The 26,763-nt window shown below is 34.0% G+C and overlaps 1 protein-coding gene and 1 pseudogene across 5 annotated transcripts in view; one reads left to right on the plus strand and one right to left on the minus strand.

The window, feature by feature from the left end:
• RUNDC3B (RUN domain containing 3B) overlaps positions 1 to 26,763 on the plus strand; it is a 128,651-nt gene that overhangs the window by 54,121 nt on the left and 47,767 nt on the right. For all 5 annotated transcript variants that reach the window (XM_036106272.2, XM_036106273.2, XM_036106275.2 and 2 more), the window contains 4 exons: positions 815 to 948; positions 11,679 to 11,764; positions 17,744 to 17,833; positions 19,999 to 20,079. In XM_036106272.2, the coding sequence (XP_035962165.2) occupies positions 815 to 948; positions 11,679 to 11,764; positions 17,744 to 17,833; positions 19,999 to 20,079 (391 nt within the window). The remainder of the gene's footprint in view (positions 1 to 814; positions 949 to 11,678; positions 11,765 to 17,743; positions 17,834 to 19,998; positions 20,080 to 26,763) is intronic.
• LOC118544457 (fatty acid-binding protein 5 pseudogene) lies at positions 1,492 to 2,129 on the minus strand (annotated as a pseudogene).

A 26,763-nucleotide genomic window follows, 5' to 3' on the forward strand; every position in this document is an offset into this window, starting at 1 on the left:
ATTCCAGAAAACTAAAGAAAGAATTAAGATGTCTCTTATATCCTACTTAAAAATGCTCAGAGTACAAAATGGTGCCCATGGACCACCACTCAGAGTCCCATATAGAAATATTAATACTGATGTAAGATAACACGCAAAAGAACATTTGTTCATGAGTAGACACATAATTACCCGAATCTGAAAAGTTATAATGGTAAATGGCCTGAAGGACTTTCCATGGGTTGCCAACTAGAAGAGAGCAGGTGAATGACAGAGAAGAACTTTATTGGCTTTCTAGATGAGAATGTTGGGTAGATTATGTTTGATCAGTGAACATAGCATTCTCATTCATCATGTTTACTTAGAAGATAGACCACAGCATTTCATTTCTTGGAAGTTTCCTTACGAAGAGGAGGAAAAGTGTTGTGTTATTATTTTTTCTGTTTCTCTAAGTAGAGGAAGCTTTAGAACGTGAATTAATGGTTAACTAGAACCATAAGGAGGGTTTTCTGGGAGCTGTCTAAAAGACTGCCTTAGAATAGTGGAATATTAAACTGCAAGAGATTTTTTTTTAGTGTCTGGTCCCTTTTTCTTTCATTTGTTTGATTTTGTTGTTGAGAAAACTATGATCCAGGTCTATTAAATAAATGTCCACAGTAGCACAACTAGTTAAAGATAGAGCAGGACTAGATTGAAGGCTTTTTTGCCACTTGGGTTAGTGCCCTTTTCACTATGGCACACTAGGCTGTCTTTTATTTTTCAGAATTTTATTCTTGCATTTTGAATTTTCTAGTCTAGTTTTCTTTTATTTTGTATTACAATTTGTCTCCTGAAGGTCAAGTAACCTGGTTTGGTTATGAAAGCCCTCGTAGCTTCTGGGACTATATCAGAGTGGCTTGCCGGAAAGTTTCACAGAATTGTATCTGCAGCATTGAAAATATGGAAAATGTCAGTTCCTCTAGAGCTAAGGTAAGACATAATTAATAAAATGCCATGTGTATAATCTAATCCTCCACAGTTTTGACTCAAATAGAAAATTCTGAGCTCTTTGCTGTACAATTTTTTTTCTTGGTTGGGATTTAGCACTTGACCATGTTTAAAATCTTTTATAGGTTTCTATTTTTTTTTTAGTTGCATATAGTTATATAGAATGCTCTTGAATCTTCCTTGTTGCCTTATGAATAGCAAGAAGGTTTGAAGCTAGTCACTATGAATTCTTTTTTGAGAAGCACTATAAAATATTTCCTGTTCTGTGAAGTTTCTACATTTCTTGAGTTACCCAAACCAGTGGCTCTCAGTATCCTGAGGAACCCTGGGGGTTCATAATGTCAAAAGTATTTTCGTGTAGTACCATGATGTTATTTGCCTTTTTCACTGTGTTGACACTTGCACTGCTGATACAGAAACAATGGTGGCAAAATTGCTGGTTCCTTAGCATGAATTAAGGCAGTGGCATCTAACTACTAGTAATCATTGAGTTTTTCCCACTGCACTTAGTCAAAAAAAAAAAAAGAAAAGAAAAAAGAAAAGCTAGTTCCTTTTTTTTTTAGCACAAATTTTGTTTGCAAAGGGATGATCCTAATTAAATCAACACTTTAAAATAAATGCATGTAAAATGTTTGTGATAAAGATAATTGAACACAGTAATGAAAAAAAAAAGCAGTATGGAGATTTGCTCATTGAACTGAGCTTGTTCATCCTCACAGCTAATTCCTGTCCAAAATGATGATGGAATTTTTACTCTACTTTTTCATAGACCCGAGTACAGGTGACATTATTTATGGTGCATTCCACCACTAATTTCCCATTTTCCAATTTTCTTGTGATTGTGCTTTCCTTCCCATTCCATTCCTGATGTTGAACCAACGCGCCGTCTGTGAAGTTGCAGACCGTCTGAGTTCTTCTGCCATCAGCTGTAGTTTCTTCAAACTTCTCTCCCAGGTTACATGAAAACTGTGTTGTTTTCAAAGTGCTCTTCAAAGTGTTTTTATGGTGAGGTTTTTGTCGTCAGAAGAGATGATACAATCTGGTTTGGCCATCGCACCCACTTTTCGCAGAGCCATTCCCACTCCTACTTCCTTCACGTATTCGTCAAAGCCTTTGCTTTCCACTAAGCTCCATCTTCCTACCGGCTGATGAATCGTGGCCATGGTGGGCGTGGGCCGGTGGGCCTAGCGAGCAGAGCAGAGTGGGGCATCCGGAGCGTGGCTTCCCAAAAGCTAGTTCCTCTTAAAAATGTCCATGATGGTGCAGTAAACATTATTAATTTTATTAAATTTCAACCTTTGAGTGCCTATCTTTTTAATATCCTGAGTAATAAAATGGAAAGTATGCATAAAGCATTTGCAGCATACTGAAATATGATGGTTGTCTCAAGGAGAAGTACTCATGTAGTTTGAATTGTGAGCTAAATTAGACGCTTTTGTCACGTAATACTATTTTTACTTAAAAGAAAAGCATACAAACTATAGTTTTTTAGACTGAGGCATTTGGTAGAATTTTCTTGAATAAAAATGAACAAAGTGAGCCTGTTAATTCAAGGGAAACAGCTGACAGCATTGGTTGCCAATGGTAAAATTAAAACTTTCAAGTAAAAATTAGAATCTTGGAAAACTTGCATTCACCATCTTAAGCCTAATAGTTTTCCTGTACATATAGACTTTTCTCATAACAATGATGTTGATATTAGCAAATGCATTTTTTAATTGTTTAATGAAATGTGTTAGCATTTGGTAAACCTGCAAAACTCATAATTCCAATGATCGATGCATGGAATTATAAAATCTTGCATGGGTATAAGATCTATTCAGACCAATGGATTTAATGAAACACAGTATGAAAAGTTCATTGATACGGTTATATTTTCCATGTTGCAATTAGCCTTTTAGAAATTATTAGTTACTGAGTTTTAATGGAGAATTAAAGGAGAATGTCCACAATTATCTGAAAAGGCTATAAAAGATTCCCTTTTGCAACTATGTATCTATGTGAGGCTAGATAGCCTTCATCCAAAACAACACATTATTAACAGATTAAATGTAGTAGCTGATCCTTAGTTTTCTTTTATTAAGTCATACATTAAAAGAATTTGAAAAAATGTAAAACAGACCCACTTTGGTCACTAATATTTTTGTTTAGGAAAAGATAGTTATTTTTCATAAAATATGTTATTTATGTTAACATATAGTGGGTTTATTTTTTTAATTACCTAATATTTTAGTTTTCAGTTTTGACTTGTAATACAGTAAATATGAATAGATAGAGCCCATATGAAAGCACTTGGAGTCTTCAATAGTTTTTAAGATTATAAAAGTCTGAGCTGCTCATATAAACTGTATCAGCTTTGGTTTAGGAGTTTTATTTTTTTAATTGGATTGTCATACTAGGTTCCTTACTATTTTTGGCACTTAAGTATAGAATGAAATCTAAGTAGAAAATAAAGATTGAAAATAGATATGTACAGTTTTAAGATCAAGACATAATTCATTATTTTATAGTTACAAACTTAAAAATTATGTGTTTATAATAAATGAAAGTATAAAAGTCATCTTTCAAAAGTATATAGTTTTTGAGTTTATTGTTCCTGCATCTGTTTTTATTTAGGATATTTTTTCTTCTGGAAAATTACTGGTTACTATAAATGATAAAGGTATATTTAAATTAAATATTTTGAAAAAAAAATAAATTAAATATTTTGTAAAACAAAAACTGATTAAGTTTTTAAAAATGAGATTTATAATATTTAAATTTAGTGAGATGATTAGAAACATAGCTAAACATTTTAAAATTTATAATATGGAAGTGTATTTTGGGGTAAAGTTGATAGCTATGATTTTTGTTACCTTGTGAAGACTCAAGCCTTGGATTTCACTGTCTAAAACTGCCACTCCCTCCGTGACTGCCTTCTGCCAGTCCAGCCAGGGGTCTGTCTGAGCCATAGTTAACTTCCTGTTTCAGTGTCTTCTAACTTTTTTAGATTGAATCAGTTTTCCTCTCTGAGTCACACATTTTTCAAGCCAAATGCCTTCATTTTTAAGTCAATCATAGCTAGATTTTTAAAAATATTTTTTCTTATAGTTGTTTAAATCTTGTTTTTTATATTAACACCTTTCTTCTTAGCCATAATATTATCTTAGTAGTCCTTTGGCCTCTATTTTCTCAAACTCTTGACTTTATGCATTTATTTACTTTCTAATTGATTGACTACAGGTTTAAAAAATGTGCAATCTGAATTCTCCTTTGCATCTTCATTGAGTTTATATCATTTTTCCTTTCATGTTTTCCTTATGGTTTAAGAATAATATCTTGGTTTCTGTAGGTTAAGATTAAAAGGCAAGCTATAATTTGAATGAATCAAGTCTGTACAGATAGAAGGTACCCCAGTTGGCACATAAACTTTATTTTCTTATTTTCAAATTAAAAGAAGGAACAATTAACATGACAAGTATATTCTAAGCCTCTTCAATATAGGAGATAATATATTTATAGAACTAGCATATACCAAAATACAAAAGGTAATTGAGAAGTTAACAAACATTAGGAATGTAGCATTTGGACCTGGGTGGAGTGCAGAAATGCAAACCCCAGCAGACCACCTTTCTTTTTTTCCTTTTTTTTTTTTTTTTAGAGAGATTTTATTTATTTATTTGACAGAGAGAGAGAGAGGGCACAAGTAGGCAGAGTGGCAGGCAGATGGAGAGGGAGAAGCAGGCTCTCCGCTGAGCAGGGAGCCGTATGTGGGGCTCGATCCCAAGACCCCAGGATCATGACCTGAGCTGAGGGCAGCCGCTTAACGGACTGAGCCACCCAGGCGCCCCTTGACCACCTTCTTAATGAGACTCTTGGGACTAAGCCGTATGTAGCAAGATGCTGCCCAGCAGAGAGAGTTAATACTTATTCTGTAAAAAACCAGTGTTGAGTATAAAAACATCACAGAACAGTCATGTTCCAAATCCTGCATTTATATCTTTGTTTTGCTCGGGCCTCAAACAGATTCCATTTAGTGGGGAAAGAGAGATCTATGATTTGTCTGGTGATGCTGGGGAAAGTCTGCGAGCAAAGATTACTTCTGTCTTTATTCATTGCAGTAGGCAGAGCAAAGTACTTAATCTACTCAGTAAATCACACCTGCCAACTGTCAGGATTGAAGGATTAAGCAAATACCTCGGATGGCTGGGTTATTGAGCCTTTGAGCTGCTTTCTAGAGTGACTACTAGCCTATATAGTATCCATCTCATCCAGCCTTGACACTTATGAAAACAGAACCACAGCACCAAATTTACCTGCTAAACTGTGCAACTCCATACACTTGGGACCCAAACAGATCTTCATTTTTGAATTCTATGTAAGAAGCAGAATACCTTTTATTACACCTTCCGGGCTATGTGGATGACATTTTAAGCAGTGGAAGACAAGGTACCTTATAGAGAATGACTAATTCAGTATAGAAACATTCTTTAAATTTAGTTTTGATTGAATCAGGATTGTCTGTGTCCTAGAACTACTGTATAACTTAGATTCACATCATAGAAATTTGCCACCATGGGAGATCTGATACTTAATCGCTAAGCTGAGATCTATGAAATGCTGACAGTCCCTTTCTTTGCTCAGTCCATGACCAGCTGAGCCTATTTTCCAGGGCTTAAACAAAGCCTAACAATGGAATAGAATATTTGAATTGAAGATCATGTCTGTAATCTTTCTATTTCACATCTCAGATACATTGGCAGCTATTCTTTCTACAATATGCAGAGGTTCTGGGAATGGGATTTCTGTATATGGGATTTCTTTTTTTTTCTTTTTTTTTTACGTTTTATTTATTTATTAGAGAGAGCATGAGCAGGGAGAGGAGCAGAGGGAGAGGGAGAAGCAGACTCCCTGCTGAGCAGGGAGCCCGATGTGGGGCTCGATCCCAGGACCCTGAGATCATGACCTGAGCTGAAGGCAGATGCTTAACCAACTGACCTGCCCAGGCACCCCATGGGATTTCTTATTTAGGTTTCAGGTTAGAACTAGCACTCTTAGAAAACTAACTTCATCTCAGCAGGCATTTATTTCACTCCCTTCTGAACACATCCACCTTTCCCATCTGCTCTTGGGGTGATTACTTATAAGCATAATCTATGATTTCTGACCAAAACTCCCCTAATTGGATCCTTAGTTACTACTGTTATTTATCTTACAGATATTTCCATTGAATTTTCTTAGTATTCCCACTGATTTCAAGCTCAAGAAATCCTTTTCCTCCTTTCATTTTTGTTGTTGGTTTTGGCGTCCCGAATATGAGCTCTGCGCTGTTCTTGAGTTCTTCTTGCCTTCCTGTATATCTTACGAAGTTTTTTTCTTTTTCTTTGTTTTTAAGAACAGCTCTTGTTTGTGGCTGAGTTAGGCTTTCCTAGTTTGTGGTTGCTTACCCTGTACATTTGTTCTGTTCTTGAGTTTAACATGTTAGACCAATTTCTGAATATGCTGGTCCCATCAGCCATTCATATATTCATGCATCTCTCCATCAGATAAATTTTTATTGAGCACCTATACCGTGTCAGAACTGTGAATATAGTCCTCAACATTCTTAGGACAGAAATCCCTAATCCCTCCTGGTCTTTTCGGGTCTCATCCTCTTGTTCACTTTTTCCTTTGTTCAAAAGCTGACATTGTCACTGCTCTTTCTTAGAGGCAGGTTAGCCAAATTTTCTATGGGAAGAGGCTGAGGTGGGGGCAGGGGGTTATTAATCACATACACACCAGAGTTAACAGATACTAGAACTTTACAGTAAGGTATAGATCTGTGGAGATGCCATTTTTATGATCATTGTCTATTACTCACAAATCTATCTCCTCTTTAAACAACCACTTGACGTTTCCTACCCCTAGACTTTTGTTGTGATAGTTCCCAACCTGGAAGAATGTCAGACATACTTGGCGAGCTTTAAAAATAAAGGAACAGTTTCCCAGGCAGAAACCAGACATATTCTGATTCTGCCCATTTGTTTTATACTCTCTCCATTTTAAATACTAACTTCATATGAGTCTTTATAAAATGCCACTCTGCTCACATCACTCCTTTTCCCCACTTGTGGGTGGTGCCTCTAACGCGTTCTAGCAATGAGCAGGTTACTTACCTGCTTGAGTTTTCTCCCATAGTCTTTTATCCAATCTTTGGGTTGGATGGGGCCGTGAAAAATGAAACCGTTTAAGAGATTAGAAGGTGATCAGGGTGGTGGAAGAAAGCACTCTTTTAGATAGTGTAGGTAGGGAAGGCTAGTGTAAGGCAACAACGTTTGAGCCAGGATGTGAGTTATGGGAAGAAATGTGCTGTGCAAATAGTGAGCAGAGGAAGCAAGGCATATTAACAGTTGAGATATTATTCTCAATTCAATGAGGTGCTACTTGAGGGTATCTTTTAATTTTTTTTGAACAATAGAGTACTATAATCATTTACTTTTCAAAAAGATCCACTGAGTGCAGTATGGAGCATGCACAGGGAGGGAGAGAGAGTTATGTCAGAAGGGTATAACTTGAGTCAAAAAACCCAGATGATCCTGGAGGTGAGAAATGAACCCGCTTCTGCTTCTAGTGATGACAGAGTAGTGTATATTAGAGCAACCCTTCTGCCAAGAACAGCTATAAAGATTGGATAAAATATGCAGAGCAACAAATTTAAGACCTAATAGAACAACCAAGTCATGAGGACTGCAGTGGCCACAGTACTGGAGAGAAGGATGGTAGTTGAGGTAGCCCCACATTCATCTTGGCTTTTAGCCTAAGGGCATTTGTCTGTTCACATCATCGGTATAGAGGCTAATCAGAGAGTTCTGGGGGCTCTTTTAGTTTCCCTGAGCTAGAGAAACAGAAGTGGGAGCTGGGAACTGCCAGTGAAACCAGGACTTAAAATATTGAGAGAACCGCAGACATGTGTCTGAGGTTAGACATGCAGTTTTTCCTGTGAGCTGTTTGCCAACTCTTAGCTACCTTAAGCACAGAGCAGAAGTTTCATAAACCAAGCTGAAAGCAGCAGGTAGGAGGCGAAAAAAGCTGATTAAAGATTTCACAGTCTTGTTCTGGAGACAGAGGTTAGAGTTCAAGGCCGAACAAGTTGGCAGGGCCCTGTAAAATACTCTAGGCTTTTATTTGAGATCCCAGAAAGGCTCCACCTGGGGAGTAAGGGAAATTCAGATGAAGACCAGCCCAAAAAAGGCCTAAAAGTGGTGTCCTTAAATAGTGCAAAGTGATTTTCAAGTACACTCCTTGCCTACTTGAAGAAAAATAAATCTATTCAAAGGAAAGATGGCATTAGTGCAGCTACAAACTTTTATATGCAGTGTACAATATTGGATCAGAAACCACCACACATATCAGGAAACAAGATCAAATGACCAAAACTAAGAAATATAAAAAAGACAATTGGAACAGACCTATGGGAGAGGCAGGTAATGAACTTTTAACTAATTGTAGTAGAAAATATAAATAAGGACTAGTAGTACCAGAGAACTGGAGTATATAATAAAGTGTAGATAGAAAACTATAAAATATTAATTCATACCAAACATAGAACCTACACAAAAATTGATCATTGGCTGAGTTACAATTCATCTCTGTGAATTTCAGATTGAAGTAATCTAAAGTGTGTTCTCTAACCACAATGGAATTAAGCTATAATTAATAACAAAAAGATAACTAGAAAATGCTTAGGTGAGTCAACATTGAGAAGGACCTCTGAATAACTCATGGTTGAAAGAAGAAATTACACTTGAAATTGAAAAAATACGTGGAAAGTAGTGAAAATGAAAATATAACATGTAAAAACTTGTGCTTAGAGGAAAATAGGTTTAAATATAGGCTCTCATGTATATGAAAGACTAAAGGCTAAAAATCAGTGATCAAAGTTTTCATCTGAAAAGCTATTAAAAAAAAGTAATATACTGAAAAAGAAGGAAAGAAATGAAGAGCAAAAATTGAATTAAGTGAAAAAAATGTACACTAGAAGAAAATCAACTAAACAAAAACTTGGTGGTTTTAAAAAGATTAATACAATTGATAAGCTTCTAGCAAGACTATTCATAAAGAGAAAAAGAGAGATTATAAATTACCAGTATCAGGAATAAAGAAGAGGCCAATGAACCCCATAGACCCTACAGGCATTAAAAATCCTAGAAGGATATTATGAATAACTTCATACCTATAAATTTTAAACTTATTAAATGGGCAAATTCTTTGAAAAAAATCATAAAACTAACATAAAAAGGAAGAAAACATCTGAATATCCTGATAGCTACTAAAGAAGTTGAATCTATAGTTGAAGTCTTCCCCTTGCAGGCCCCATTTTTAATTTATTCTTATGGATTTGTAAGAATTATTTCTATTTTATAAATGAGTCTTTTGTCAGATGCATGTAATGCAGATATCTTTGCCTACTCTGTAATTTGTCTTTTTGTTCTCTTAAATGATTACAGTTCATCCTCTGAAACAGGAGGGAAGGTAGAGTATATAGGTTTTTATTCAATTAGGTTGGTTGGTTTGGTGGTGAGATGTTTCCTATCTTCTTGATTTGTCTATTTTTTTGTTTCTTCATAGAGATGAGTAGGGATAGTATTGTAACCTAACTCACACAATTCTTGGGAAGATTAAATATCTTTTTTTTAAAGATTTATTTACTTGAGAGAGAGAACGTGAGCAGGGGGAGGGGTAGAAGAGAGTGAGAATCTCAAGCAGACTCCCCGATGAACATGGGGCCCAAAGGGGGCTTGATCTTACGACCCTGAGATCCTGACCTGGGCTGGGCTGAAATCAAGAGTTGGACATTTAACTGACTGAGCCACCCAGGCACCCTGGGAAGATTAAATATCCTAATGTATATAAATATTTTAATGTATCTTAAAACAGGGCCAAGCATATATTAATTACAGCCTTCAGAAGTGTTAACTGCTTTTATTTATTTATTTATTTATTTATTTATTTATTTATTTATTTTTCAAAAACTTTCAATGACAAAGAAATGAATAGTTGTGTCCCTGGAGGAAAAAAAAAAAAACACCTTAAGTGGTTCACCGTTATCCAGCTTTGATAAAGTCTAAAATCTTAAACCTGGTTTTTCGACTTCCCCACTTCATGGCCCCAACATTTATAAGTCTGTTTATCTTCTGTTTTAGTAAAAGTTCTTTTGTTGAAAGAAAAGAAACTGTTAAAATTAGCGCAGTGTATTATTATAATATAATAGAGAATTCCACAAACATCCAAGGACAGGAAATTAAGTACAGCCCAGTTTTGCATGGATTGAAATTAATAAATGAGGAAGCAGGGCTTTCCCCCCATTTCTTATCTAGCAACAGCACAGTCTCCTGTGTCTAACTTTCTCTGGAGAGCAACTCTCCCGGCTTCTGCTCTGGTGAAATCTTAGCCTTCTGATTCAAGCTACTACTACCAGCCTCCTTGTCTTTCAAAGGAAATTTCGAGAGAGAAACTTGGGATTGCTGACCAGTGGCTTGCCTCTTCCTTCCTGTTAGGTCAGCTACAGCTAATTGTAGGTTCCTCAAGGCTTACCCTGCAGAAAACAACGGACTGAACACTGTGCAGGCTAAAGGGGTTTTGAGCTTGATGGGCAAATTGCCATGCTAATCACACCCATATCATTCCTTTATTTCCCAACAATACTGCTGCTTCTAGTTGGTCAGGTTTTACCACTGTCTATAGATTGACCGCTTTTTGATCCTTCCTATCCGGAAGTTTGGTGAATTCACTAAAGTTGTAGATATTTCTAAAGAATGCTTTTTTTCTCCATATGGGTAGTCAGCCATCATATATATTGATTAGTGTCACCTTTATTCTCAACTGTCATTGCAGTGTTTTGATTCTCTGTCTCATTAATCTTCATGGATTTTCTGGAGATTTGTGGGAGGGCTGAGTGAAAATGAAAGTAATCGAATTAAAAAATTCTCATTACAAATATGACCTCTTATTTTCTTTCATTCTAAACAAAGAGTCCAGGAGAAATGCTTTGGATTATTAAAAAAAAAAAATAACTGGCTGTTCTCAACTATTGAATGATATTACCCCTTTCAAAAATAAAATTATTCACATTTAGTCAGAATTGTCTTTTTCTGTGATTTTCTGCTAGAAATTGGTTCTGAGTAATTTTGCTGTGAGTTTTTTTTTTTTTTTTTGGTTTAATATTCAGTAATAGTTTTTAGAATGTCCTGGGTGCAAACTCAGTAATTCATGATTTGGATGCATGATAAATAATGAAATTTGGTTCATTATTAGTTATCTAAAACCTCCCTCTGGAAGGATAGGTGGGAAATTTTCTTAAACAAGTGGTGTGACAGTGATATCTTTTTTAAAAGAGAATAGACTCTGTTCATGTTTTATAAGGAGACTCATTTTAATTAGCATGTTGATTTGGGCATTGAGGCAGAGAGTTATGAAAAGAAATCTCTGATCCAATATTAATAGTTATGTCCCTTCAGAGGATAGAAAGTATGATATACTGTATCCTATATCTCTAGAGAACAAAGGTATACTATATGTAATCAAATTTACCCATTTTTACCTACTTAAATATTTTTTAGCCTTTATCAAATGTATATTTTGACTGAGTTGTTCTTCACATATTAAAATGCTTATATTTTTGATGACTCACTGGGCAAAATATATTTTTAACTTGTAATTATTTTTCACATTTGATTCTTTCTTCTTCCTTTTAGGGTAGAGCCTGGATCAGAGTAGCACTCATGGAGAAGCATTTATCTGAATACATCTCTACAGCTCTGAGAGACTTCAAAACAACCAGGTTTAAACATCCTTTTGATTTTCAAATATGTATTTAAAACAATCACCTAAAGATTAGAAATAAAAATAGAACGAAGATTAATTCCCTTCTAAAGTCTTCAACTATTTTATTTCGTCTTTTTTGTACTGTTCAGGTAAATCCACTATCTTCTCAGGAAAATGCCATTCATCAGCTAAACAGGCATCTACTTTGGTTTATCTTTTGAGGCTTCACATTATGCCTAGAATATCTTTTCTCTGAATCATTTCTGTTTCTTACACTTTCAATACCTGAAATTTCATTCTTTCCACAGACTTTTCCCTGAGCAGTTAATTTGAAGGAAAATCTAACTATGAAATTTCTATAGCATTCTTACTCTTTCCACATTTTATTTCTTTGTTTTAATTCATATATGTAACTAATGATCGCTCAATTGTCTTTTAGGGCAGGCTATACGAGTGTTGTTTTTCATAGGTTGTATGCACTTAAGAGATGACATGCTGTGCCGTGTGAAAAACAGGACTTTATTATTTTTTTACGGTGGTAGAAAAAAAGATTCATATTAAGACAACAGGCATTCCTATAAAATCCTGGTTGTCTAATCTTTGTTTATAGCTTTTGTTAGGAAACTGCTTTTCTCCATTTCAAAAGTATTTGTAAATGAAAATATCCAATAATTTCAATACCTTGAACATGTACTGTTTAACACAGTGGCCACTAACCACATGCCACTCTGTAAATTAATATTCATTAAGAGTAGGTAAAATTACTAAATCACTTCTTCAGTTGCCATATCACATTTCAGGTGTTCAGTAGATATGTGCGGCTAATGGCTACCAAATTGCACAGCACAGATGCATAACCTATTGGACCACACTGCCTTAGACACTTCTAAATTACCATACTGATTTCTACCTCATAAATCATGTTTGTGAAAGAGAAGAAGAGAGTGACAACTATAAACCAGTTTTGATAGAGGAAATTAGGTCCATAGATAAAGAAATCATATATCTGGAAGAATCTTAATTTCCATGTCCTGATGCAATATTTGGCATTTTGGATTTTGAGAAAACTTTGGCATTTATTATGATACATTCTTTTTTTGTTTTGTTTTTTTGTTTGTTTTATTTCCCACTTTACTTCGATATAATTGACATACTGTGTAGGTTTAAGATATACATGTTGATTTGATATGCTTATGTACTACAGAATGATTACTGCCATATCATTAACTAACACCTCTATCATGGCACATAATTATTTGATATATAATTATTGAATTCTTTTATAGCAATATTCTTTAGGGATATTTCTAAAGATAGGCAGTGAAAATGATGTTTGAGGTGAACTTCATGAAATGAAAAATTTGTTTCTTTTATTTATTATCACTAGTAAATAAGTTTAATTATGAAAAATAGTTAATATTAAGGATACTAAGGCTTTGAAAATAATAGTATCAAAATCTCATAGATCAAACATAAAAATCCTAAATTAATGAAATCAAAACCAAGTTTACACAGAAATCATTTCTGTTCAATAACCAGGCTGCATTAAGGTTATGGTAGTCTTCTGAGTAAAAATTAAAGCATTAATAAGCTTAGTTGTTATTCTTGTTTCTTAGACAATTGGGTGGGGCAGAAATAATTCTCAAATTATTTTTAGAATGAGAAGTTCAAATATTTAAAGGGAAATGCTTTTTGCCTTGTTCTGAGGTGTTAGCTGTCCTTTTTGAGAAAAAGGAAATGATTCAGGGGCGCCTGGGTGGCTCAGCCGTTAAGCGTCTGCCTTCGGCTCGGGTCGTGATCCCAGGGTCCTGGGATCGAGCCCCGCATGGGGCTCCCTGCTCGGCGGGGAGCCTGCTTCTCCCTCTCCCACTCCCCCTCCCACTCCCCCTCCCACTCCCCCTGCTTGTTTTCCTTCTCTCGCTGTGTCTCTCTCTGTCAAATAAATAAAATCTTTAAAAAAAAAGGAAATGATTCAGCTCAAAAAAGTCCGTCAAGTAAAAATACTTTTGTAACAATATATAAGCATACATTATTCAAACAGAAACATGGCTTAAGAAATGTTTATACATACATACATGCAAATATATAATGTTTACATATATACATATACACAGTACTTAAATGTGAATATAATGGCTCTAATTCCCAGGAAAGGAAGTAAGGAGTTATTTCAGAATTCTCATCTTAGAAGTTAACCAAAAAATGCAGTTGCAAAGTCTTCCTTTTTTTGTTTTAAACTATTTATACTGTTTTTTGTTTTTTGTTTTTACTGAAATCAAAACAAAGAAACTTCTTGGTTTATAAGTAAACTTGATTGTGAACCTCTAGCCCTAGCATAACTATTATTTGGAAGATTAGGTTTGTAAAATACAAGCAAACTATCGGAAAGAATAGTTACACCTTACCTTTTGTCTGGATGCTGCCTGATTAAGTGCTTGTAGAACAATGAGAAATGATCTCTGATCCTTTAGGAATCTTGAGAGTTTCTGAATCAAGTAATTTCTTCTTATTCTACTCTTCAAAGATAAAGAGTAATGACTTTTGGTAATACAAGTGTTTACCCAAGTACAGAAGGAGGAGCTACATGGGCTAAGATAGGCAAGCTTGAGAATACTAATCAGTGGAAATCCAAGGATAAGATTGGGTGGAGGAAGTATGGGGATGAGAAATACAGTAAATCCTCTGGTAGGAGTACATCACATGGCTCCAGAGTATTAGAGACATCAAGTGATTTTTTTTTTTTCCTAAGGTGGAGGATGTCTTAGTGAGCAATTGAAAACAACCCTTGCAGAGTTTCATGGTTTAGGGATTGAGGTGTTAACTGGGAAATAGCCAGAGTTGGGAGGTTGGTGGATTTGAGATTAGAATCCAAGCTAAAAAAAAAAAAAAAAAGTGGATAATTGTTTTTGGTAGTTTACTGGGAAGACTGAGAAATAGAGAGTAAGATAAGGTAGGTAAGGGAGAAACTGAATTAATTTGCTCCGAGTTTTAATTTCTCCCCACCCACAGACTGAAAAATAATTAGAAAAGTTTAAGAAGCAAAAATGTGACACTTCAAACAAGATTGAAAACATTCTGATAAGAATTTGAAGTAGCAAACATGGAAAATGTAAAGAAGAGATAAAATTAGTTTTATGGAGACCTACTTAATACTTTAAAATTGTACCACAGTACTTAATTTATAATGACAGAAGTTGTGCTCAGAAGAAATATCAATTTTCTTGATACTATAGTAGGACTAAGAAAAGGAAGGAGTAAAGTATAAAATAAAACTTCAAAAATTACTGAGGTCTCACAAAGTGAAAAAGGAGTTGATAAATACTTTTCTCACTTACAGAAAAGTAGATAGTGAACAATATAACATATCTTTCAAGAGCTAAGAAGGACTTCTGGAATCTGAATCTGTTTAAAAGTTTTACATTATTAAGATGAAAACCATTAGTAAAAGTTGCTTGTATACTGCTGCCTCATAGCATATACAGAAATTACTGAAAATGGATCAGACTTACATGGAAAACTCTTAGAAGAAAACATAAATGTAAATCTTCATGGCCTTGGATTAAGAATAGTTTCCTGGAAGGGGCATGGGGGGATGGGTTAGCCTGGTGATGGGTATTAAAGAGGGCACGTTCTGCATGTAGCACTGAGTGTTATGCGTAAACAATGAATCATGGAACACTACATCAAAAACTAATGATGTAACGTATGGTGACTAACATAATAAAATAAAAAAATGAATTTGTAAAAAAAGGGTTATAGTAAATGAGGTCTCTACAACATTATACTTCAGGTATAGTTTTATTTGACTGGAATTATTTCACATGTAGCAAGTGTTTCACTTATATTGTTTAACTTCAAAAATTATTAGTAAAACTAAAACCAAAAAAATTCCTCAAAACAATATTATATACACACATATGTAAGATCTTTAGACTTTAAGAAATCTCTAAAATTGGTTAGATTTGTGTGTGTGTTTGATATTCTTCAACAGTCCCTAAGTCAATTTTGACATTAGGAAACAAGCAGAAATAGTTTTGATCTGATTTTTAGAATGTACTTTTAAAAATGGTGGCCTCAAGATGGAGGGGAAAAAAAAGTAGAACTTTTCTTATATAGGGAAATACTAGGAATAATGGGTGATTCCCAGTATCAAAAACCAGAATTCTTTCTAAGCCATATGTTCCATAGAATTTGGGGATCTAGAGCCATTGTAATCATAGTTCTTCTAGGAGTCAGAATAGTCTGTCAACAGCCAATTTAGCTATCGGGACAGTGACAGAATCTCAGGTATATAGATTTATTTAAATATCTTTATCTTTTTGTGAAATATCTTAGTTAAATATATAGAAATTCCTTCCATTTATTTTATTAATCTTTGTTAGACTGGAAGTCTTTAGTTTTTCTCTTTTCTGTATAAGTCAATAAAAGCAATTCCCATATTTCCAAGGAAACAGAAAACATCTATTCCAAGCCAGTCTTCCCACCATATTTATTTGTAGCCTTATATCTGACAGAGGGTAGAATAGTGGTCTCTTATTTTCCTTTGTACTTTTTATTCACTTAAAATTCCTTATGAACTATAACATAGGTTAAATTCTCTTTAAATATTTTTGTTTTATAGGAAGTGGTATGGTTTAACAGAAATATATAGAACTTAAAGTAAGAAGAATTAGGTTTCTTTCTTGAGCAGTTTATCTGCATGAGCTTGGGCAAGTTGTTTTAACCTAATTCTTAACTTTTCTTGATGGTAAATTTGAAATTAATGATAGTTGTTTCCACCTTTGCTTCAGGGCTTTTTGAGCAAGTATCAAATGATATGTTTGTAAAAGTATTTTTAAACTGTGAACTATGCAGAATTGGCAGTGGGATTATGAGCATATTAAAATCTTTTTTACTGAAAAGAGTAAGACATTTCATTTACTAAAATGTTTTCCTTCTAGTTAGTGGGGTCTTACAGAGTGGCATCTACTGTCTATATCTAATATAAATAGATATAACAATTAAATGATCCCTGCTTACTGAACATAAACTAGCTTTTGCACAGTATTATTTTTTAAAGAAAGTAAATACAATGATTACAATGATCTTACATTCTTTTGTGGAAAAATACCTTTTGGCTCATATCATGATATTTTCTCAAAGTATTTTAAGTATATTAAGATAAAATTTTAGGGCGCCTGGGTGGCTCAGTTGGTTAAGCGACTGCCTTCGGCTCAGGTCATGATCCTGGAGTCCAGGATGGAGTCCCGCATCGGGCTCCCTGCTCGGCAGGGAGTCTGCTTCTCCCTCTGACCCTCCTCCCTCTCATGCTCTCTGTCTCTCATTCTCTCTCTCTCAAATAAATAAATAAAATCTTAAAAAAAAAAAAAAAAAGATAAAATTTTAGTATTTTAACTAACATTAACTGAAACAGAAAGCTTTATAGGAATTAACACTGATAGATTCATATTCATATTTTGTCAGAGATAATGAACACTTTCTTTTTCATACACAATCACCCTGCTAGCCCATTAGTATTGTAGTGTTAAAGGTTAGCATGAATTACTAATGGTCGCATCTTTCTAGTTCTTCATTTAGTTAATAACCCTTGGAATTACAGAAAAACAATGTGTGTTTGTGTTTGTTCTATGCATACCACAATAGTCTACATAGTTTCAAAAAGAGACCAGTATAAATGACTGTGAGTTTGCCATCTTTCAAATTACATTCATACTGCTTCACTATTAGGGAAAAATAGTAGACAATCTTGGCCCATTGAAAGAGTCACTTCAGGGATTCTTTTTAAGAGAAGTGGAAACACTTAGAATGATTTTTTTTGTTAATGCTGGGATTTTTTTTTTTCTAAGTATCTACAAGAATTGGGTGATCCGGATAGTTTTTATTTTGATAAATAAAATTTAGTTCTTTCTACTTTAGTTTGGTCTCTAAATAATTTCTATGGATGAAACTTCAGTCTGCTTTTAATATTTGCATATTTACCCATTTAATTTTTTAGGCGATTTTATGAAGATGGAGCAATTGTCTTGGGTGAGGAAGCAAATATGCTTGCTGGCATGCTGCTTGGACTAAATGCTATTGATTTCAGGTACTTAATCTAAGTGTATTCAGTTTTTAAGTTATACGACCTCATAATAGTTTCTACTTAGGTTTTTTTCCTTGGTTTGCTAATAAGTAAAGCACACGGCTGGATATTGATATTTGATTCATGTTGTTCCCTATCCAGCGACATCGGCTTTCTGAGTTTGCTCTCAGAAAAGAGGCTGTCTCAGGTTAAGGAATTAACTGACATGTTTGCTCTCTAGCTTGGGCAAAACAATTCGAGACTGCATTTCCCCAGCAGAAAAATTATATATCCTGGTAGCACTGGAAGAAATTTTTGGATCTTATCTCTTAGTATTTTTAGCTCCTGCTTTAAAATAAAAAGAGATGCACTAAAAGTAGATTCAGAGCCAGAAAGATTTTTATCTCATGTATTGAAATAAAAAAGATCCTGGCATATCTTGGGTATCTTATGTTTGTATTATATATCTAGACCAGCAAAAATATTGTTAACATTTGCTTTTATTATCAACAAGATGAATTGATTTCAGACTAAGGTTATAAGTACTAAAAATGTAAATGTAAGTTTTTCATAGATTTATAAGAGTATCTTTTTGCATTTCTTTAATTGATCCAAGATTTTACATTATGCTAAAAGTAAAAGGTTTGGGGCGCCTGGGTGGCTCAGTCGTTAAGCGTTGCCTTTGGCTTAGGTCATGATCCCGGGATCCTGGGATCGAGCCCCGCATCGGGCTCCCTGCTCAGCGGGGAGACTGCTTCTCCCTCTCCCACTCCCCCTGCTTGTGTTCACTCTCTGGCTGTGTCTCTCTCTGTCAGATAAATAAATAAAATCTTAAAAAAAAAAAAGTAAAAGGTTTGTTTATAACAAGAACTCAAACATAAGAATGATGGAAATATTAAAATTTTTTTGAAAAATATCACTTAAAAATCCAAGAATATCAACAAAATAAGTATAAAACTTAAATGAAAATCTGTTAGATCTTGAATCAAAAAATAATGCTGCTCATTTCCACTGAGGTTACCATTTTTTAGTAAATCACTTCCTTTTCAAAATATTTTCATTTTGTCAGTATAATTTTCCTCTAAGATTTAATAAAGTATTCAATTATTAGATGAATTATTCAGAATATGAATATGATAGATGCAATATGGAGGTTGTTTTTTTTTTATCCTTCTATGTGTGTTAATTTTTCACTTGTCATGCTGCTGTGAAAGCAAATGTCTTAAAGATAACATTAGTAATAGTTTTGTAAATGAAGGAAAGCTCTTATCAAGTGTGGCCACTTTTGTTCACTCCTTATTCAAGTATGAAAAAGTACGTACATACCCTTGATATTAACATATTAGAATGGTATTTCAAGAGGCAAACTTCCCAAAGAAACCAGAAGATGGGAGTTCATAGATGAATTTGTTTTTTAAAAGATAACCTACATCTTGTAAATGTTCTTGTTTATGTTCCTAGAAGATGTACTTTTTTCTTTTAATAATAGTAATAATAAAACTAAACGTCTTTTTTTTTTATTATCCAATTGGATATACTATCATACAAAACAAAGATGACTAGATTGGGAGACCAGGAGATCTAGGGTTTCTTTACTGGCTTTATGAGACTCCCAGTATGACTTTGGGCAAATCTCAACCTTTTCCTGTTGCCATGGCCTCAAAAAGGATTGACTAAAGATTAAAAGGGGTTTTTTTTAGCATTCTTCTTAAGTCTAAGATCCAAGCCCTTTCACTTATTCAAATAGTTTAGAAAAACTTTCATTTTCTAATTAGTCAGAACTTTTAAGGAGTTAGTCAATGTCACATAAGAGTTTGTATGAAAATGTGAACAAGTCTTCATTTGAAAATCCTCTAGTAATGTCTTAAAATCCAATGAAGACCAAGGTAGTGTCTGATAAATGATTTTTGAACAGATTTCTCAGAAGGTTTTTCTTTTGCATGATATATTCATATTAGAGGGTATTAACTTGTGCAATCCTTTGTCATTGGTAGTGAAAGTAGAGTATCTTTATTAAGGTGTTCATTTGTAACAAGTAATGTATGAATTAAATATGAATAAAATGTAAATAAAAAAATTTACCTGCAATTTGATGAAAGAAATGTCTCTAACAAGAGATTGTTTATAACACTTAGCATCAGTTTAAAAGTTTATGTATTATGTGACATATTTATTGTCTCTTGTCTTAGCTTCTGCCTCAAGGGAGAAGGATTGGATGGAAACTTTCCTGCCGTAATAGACTACACACCATATTTGAAGTTTACCCAAAGGTATTTGACGTTTTGAAATATGTTATTGAAATCTTAATTTATAGTTGGATATCATGTGTAATATATTCATCTGATTAAGACTGTTTTTATTTCAGTGTCAGAAATCATTCAAAAATACAAACTCAATTTGCATTTTAGTGTTTCTGTAAATACACTTTTTGTCTAATTGTAATTCCAGCATAAATACAGTTTTTAGAAAACAGCATGTATTTCTATTGCTATAGTCATTATAATGATAACTTTAGTAGCCCTATTATAGTCCATTGAGAGTTCAAAACTGAAATCCATCATTCAGATTGTTCTCCAATTTCTTTCCATTATGAAGGAAAGAATAATGAACATTTTGTGCAAATCAATTTTCTTTTTGTTTTTGCTGTGAATTTACAGTTACTCAGGCAAATACAATGAAAAATTTTATGGCCCTTAAAGTGTGTCGGTATAAAAGAGTTGTACCAATTTATCCTACTACCAGAATTGTGTGAGAGTTAAAAATTTCCTACAATCTCATCAGCATTGAAAATTAATCAGATGAAATCTATGGATTTTTTTGAAATTCTACTTGCATAATTGGTTTCCTGAATAGAATGATCGTCTTCATATATTTTAAAAATGTTATGGTAAGGTCAGAGCTGTAAGGGAAACAGAAAGAGAGAAATATATGTATATGTGTAATATATGTACACACACACACACACACACACACATACACACACACTAAAGATGCATTTATTGAGGACCTAATGTAAGAAAGAAACTTTCCTAACTGCCAGGGATACATAGATTTCAAGAGTGTAGGTGCTTCATGAAATTCTGAGAAGAAGTATAGTCCTTGTCTCTAGGATGAGAGAAGTCACTATTGGAGAGATAAGACTGTGAAGATACTTCAGGTAGTGAGGGAGAAGTAACACAGTATTATGCTACCAAGATTTCTAACTTGAGTAAATGGATCACTTGGAAAAAGGGATAATTCTAGTACATTAGATCTATAAAAAAATTATGGCAAGAATTTTTGAACAGGCATAAAATTACACTGTTTGGGATGTATTGGATTATAGGACATTTTATGAAGGTAACAAATAGTTCAAAAATAATACTAGTAAAAAGGATAGTGATAATACTTATTGAATGCTTTCTATATATCAGGCATTGTTCAAAGTGCTTTCCTTCTATTAACTCATTTAATCCTCAAAAGCCAGTGACATTAAAACCACTATTTTAATTTTACAAATGAAAAAACTGAAATGCAGAGCAGTTAAATAACTTGTCCATAGTCATACAGCTAGTTTGTGTGGAGTGTGCCACAGGCCTGGAATTACAGAGCAAGATGACAGCTGGACATTAGGGGTTTGGCCATTAACATGTAGGTGGAAAGGCTATTTTTAGTGATTTAGGAAGTGACTTAAATTAAAATATAAAGATAAATGTGAATACTAATTTTTCTCTCCTACTTATATAAGAGTCTGTATTAATTATTACAACACTTTACAATAATGGAACCTTCTCAACTGGTCCCCTTAGAATGAATTTGATGATATATGCTCTGTGTCTCCAACTTGCTTAACCACTTTTTGTCTGAATTTTTATGCAACTTCCTCTTTCTCTGATGCACTAATCCAAACATGTATGTATAGCTTCCTCTGCTTTATATGCTGAGGGATTTCTCCTATCTTATAAAAAGAATAATAAAATGAGAAGGGAAATATCAGTTCAACCTAGTCATAAGCACGTTTGCATTACTCACCATGGAGATCTTCTTTTTAGAAAGATTTAAACTATCCTGATTGTCATAAAGAACCAGTATTTTAAACAGTCAATTGCTTCCATGAAATATGCCTGTATTAGACACATTTTAAAAAGCTTTATTGGGTTTTAATTTTAAGAAACTGTAGAAGTCGGGCGCCTGGGTGACTCAGTTGGTTAAGCGACTGCCTTCGGCTCAGGTCATGATCCTGGAGTCCCGAGATCGAGTCCCACATCGGGCTCCCTGCTCAGCAGGGAGTCTGCTTCTCCCTCTGACCCTCCTCCCTCTCATGCTCTCTGTCTCTCATTCTCTCTCTCTCAAATAAATAAATAAAATCTTTAAAAAAAAAAAAAAGAAAAGAAAAAGAAACTGTAAAAGTCTATCCCTAACAAAATTTCTGGTTTTAATTTATTTGGAAAGTAATATGTATTAATTATAGAAAAATTAGAAAATAAAGACAGGTAGATAGAAGAAAGTTTAAGTCACTCATAATCTTACCTTTAAGAAGCAGCTGCTAGAAGCATTAACATTTTGATGGGTAGCTTTCCGGCATTTTCTATGCATAGATATATTTTTTCTTTAATTAAAATGGAATCGTAATGTACATGTAATACTTATTTCCCTTAATACTGTATAATGGACATTTTCGCATGTCATTAACTATCCTTCCACAGCCTCACTTCCCTAAATGAATTTAATTTAATTATCTGTATAACATGTTTACCCGATTATTGTTGGACCTTTAGGATGCATTCAGTTAGCTGTTCGCTGTCACATGCACTATTGCAGTTAATAACCTTGTAACTACATCTTTTTATACAGACCATGATTATTTCTTTAAGTTAAACTCCTGGAAGTAAAATTTCTTGAATAAACCATATATATTATTTATTAAAGCTTTTGAAATATGCTGTCAAATTGCCCTCCAGAGCGGCCATACTAGTTTAGTTTCTATAGGCAACATGAGAGATTGCCTCCTTACCCCCATTGCCAACTAAGCATTAAAAATGTGGCCAATTCTTTAAGTGAAAAATGATATCCTATTGGGTTTTTTTCCTGTTGTTTTAATTTGCATTTATCTGATTACTGGTGCCACTGAACTTTAAAAATGTTTATTAGACATTAGTCTTTTTAAATGGAGTGTTGTTACCTTTCAAAGTTAAATATATGAAATATGTTAATAGAAGACATCCTAAAATATATTTCATATTTAAAACTGGTTTTTAGTTTTAGGTTGTGTACCAGTGAGATGAAACTCAGTTTTTCTGAGTTACATCTTGATATAACTTTAAACATTTTTTCTTGAATGGATTTTAGGCCTGAAAAGTCCAGTAGCTAATTATTGTTGGTCTCTTATGACGCCTTCAGTTTTTTGCTTTTAAATATAATGTTGTCATAAGCATTCTTATAGCTAAGTCTTTGTACTTAAACAGGATTATTTCCTTAATGAGGCAAATTTCTACAAACAAAATGGCTGATTTAAAGAGACTGTTAAGTCCTGTATGTTGTTAAATTGCCCTTCTTAGACATTCTGTCCCCTACAGTCTGCCTTTCCTTCGCTTCTTGTAGGGATAAAATAATCATTTTGCTATGGAAGACCAGTCCTTTGACCTGTACACTACATCCCATCTTCTCTCTTATGTTAAGGTCTTCACCCCAATAGTTGTCCTCTTCCATTTATTTTCCCTCTTTTCTAGATCTTCCCACACATCACAGCATACAAGCAGTGTTATTTTCCCCATGTTAAAAAACAAAACAGAGAAACTTTCTGCATAGTCACTATGAGCTACTTTTCAGTCACCTCTCCTTTATTATAAAACTGTGTCTCCAGGTTTTTTTTGTTTGTTTGTTTTTTTGCCTCCATTCTCCCTTGCACTATTCAAATTGAGCTTTAGTACTTACCCCTGAAAGTGCTGTTGTCAAAGTCAGCAGTGATGTCTCATTGCCAAATCCAGTGGTTAATCGTTTCCTCATCTGTCTCGACCTTTGAGCAGTTTGATACACGTGATTGCTCTCTTCAGCACTTCTCCAGTTTCCCTCCTGTTGGCTCCTCCTTACTTCCTGTCCCCATTTCTCCTCATCTCCCCAACCTCTGAATGTTAGACTGTTTCAGAGATCATTCCCAAATAATCTTTTCTATGTGTAGTCACTCTCTAAGTAGTTTGATCCAGTTTTATGGTTCTAAATATTATCTTTATGCTACTCTTTCCCAAATGTATACTTCTACCTGGAACACTGCCCTAAACTCTAGACATCTAGCTGCCAACTTGCCATCTCCACTTGAATGTGTGATAAGCACCTCGAATGAGCATGTATGAAGTTGAACTCCTATTTTCTCTCCTCCCAACTTTTCTTCCTTTAGCCTTTCCCATTCCAAGAATTGTAGTTCTGTCATTCTGGCTGCTTATGCTCAAAACTTTGATATCATCATTGAATTTTCTCTGCCATATCCACATAGGATCCATCAGCAAACCCTTTGGCACCATCACTTTTACCTCCTTAAATTAAGATCCATTATTTCTTCTTTGTCTATCTTTGTTAAAAATAAATGTTTAATTATTAGAAGTAAAGGAATAAAGAAGGTGACTGATTATAATTCTTACTTATCAACAATTATAAATAATAAAGCATTATAAAGATTTTTGGTAAAAGTAAATGATTTTTCCTTTTATATCACTGATATTTCCTTCACTGTCTCAGTAAAAATTCTAAAACCATTTTGCTCTTTAGAATATAGGAATGTTTCTGAAATTCTTAAGTATCATTTTCCCACCAAAAATGTTTGCAGAATTTCTATATCTTTTAGAATAAGAGATACTTTTATAAGTATCAACTTTTATAATTGTGCATAGGATAAAATAAGTTTTAGCAAAACATATAGACCATTCGTGACCTGGCATCAGTTTACCTTCTTAGCCATATTATTTGTCTACCATCCATTCAGCTTTTTTTGAACAGCTATAGGATTATTGGTCATTGAAATGTTCAGAGGCAATGTAATATTGTTTAAAAACTTTGTAATGTAATACCAGTTTCCCTTATAGGGTGACCTTGAGCAAACTAATTATCTCTTATTCTTACTATCTTCCTTTGTTGGATGAATCTGTTAAGTAGTAGAGCAACAATTCATGGGGTTATCATGAAGATTAATGAGATAATGTATATGAAGTGTTTATATAGTTCCTTGGAGTCACTGTGGAAAATTATTTATTTTCTTTCTTGTCCTTCCAAGGAACTTATTATCAGTCTTCCCTTTCTACTCTTTGAAGTTTTAAAAAATTACTAACTTAATTTCATTGGTAATCATATAATCATTCTGATTTTCTATTATTGATTCAGTTTTGGTAAATTATATTTTATTAAAATTAAAAAAATATATATATCATGATCAGAGATTTCTTTTAATATCTCTTAAATCTCTTTTCATTTCTAGTTGTGTTACCTTTTGCCTTTTGTGTTCATAGCCCTTTTTTTGCTTAATTTTTAAAATCATTCTTACCAAAGATTTGTCAATTTTATAGTTTTTTTCAATTTTGTTTTTTTTAAAGATTTTATTTATTTGAGAGGGTGAACAAGAGAGAGAGAGCATGAGCGGGGCAGAGGGGCAGAGGGAGAAGGAGAAGCAGACTCTCCTGCTGAGGAGAGAGCCCGAAGCGGGGCTCAATCCCAGGACCCTGGGATCATGACCTGAGCCAAAGGCAGATGCTTAACTGACTGAGCCACCATAAATTTAAGGAGTACAGAATGAAGGTTTGTGATTTGCACATAATTGTGAAATGATTACCACAATAGGTTCAGCTAATACCCATCTTCTCAAATAGACACAATAAAAAAAGAAAAGAAAAGAAAAAGGAAAAAAAAATTCTCCTTGTGATGAAAACTCTTAGGATTTATTCTCTTAACAACTTTCCTATTTTCATACAGCAGTGTTAGCTCTAGTCATCATTTTGTATATTACATCCCTAGAACTTATTTATCTTATAACTGGAAGTTTGGACCATTTGACCACGTTATTCCAGTTCCCCTTCCCTTTCTCCAGGTCCTCCTTCCCTCTACCCTCTGCCTCTGGTAACCCCAAGTCTGGTCTCTTTTTCTATTAGTTTTGTGTATGGGGTGTGTGTGTATTTAGATTCTACATATGAATGAAATCATATAGTATTTGTCTTTCTCTGATTTATTTCACTTATTAGCATAATGCCTTCAGGGTCCATTCATGTTGTTGCAAATGGTGGGATTTCATATTCTATTGTATATGTATCCATTCATCCACTGATGGACCCTTAGATTGTTTCCACATCTCATCTATTATACATCTATTATACATCTATGAATGTAGGATGCAGATATCTTTTCAAGTTAGTGTTTTGTTTTCTTTGGATATATTCCCAGAAGTGGAATTTCTGGATCATATAGTAGTTCTATTTCTAAGTTTTGGAGGAAACTCCATAGTGGCTGTTATCAAATATATAATCCCACCAACAATGCACAAGGGCTCCCTTTTCTCCACATCCTCACTAGCATTTGTTATCTTTTGTCTTTTTGATGATGGCCATTCTAACAGGTGTGAGGTGGTATCTCATTGTGATTTTGATATGCATTTCCCTGATGACTAATGATGTTGACCATCTTTTCATGTACCTGTGAGCTTTTCATATATCTTCTTTGGATAAATGTCTGTTCAGGTCTTTAGTCTATTTGAAATTGGATTATAGGTCTTTTTGCTGTTGAGTTTCTATTTTGGATATTAACTCCTTATTGTATTTATGATTTGCGAATATTATCTCCCAGTCAGTAGGTTGCCTTTTCATTTTGCAGTGGTTTCTGTTGCTAGTTGCTAAACAAGCCTTTTAGTTTGATGTAGGCCCATCTGTTGCTAAACAAGCCTTTTAGTTTGATGTAGGCCCATTTGTTTATTTTTGCTTTTGCTTTTATTTACCTTTGTT

Source organism: Halichoerus grypus, chromosome 12, assembly GCF_964656455.1.
Source record: "Halichoerus grypus chromosome 12, mHalGry1.hap1.1, whole genome shotgun sequence".
Taxonomy (NCBI): domain Eukaryota; kingdom Metazoa; phylum Chordata; class Mammalia; order Carnivora; family Phocidae; genus Halichoerus; species Halichoerus grypus.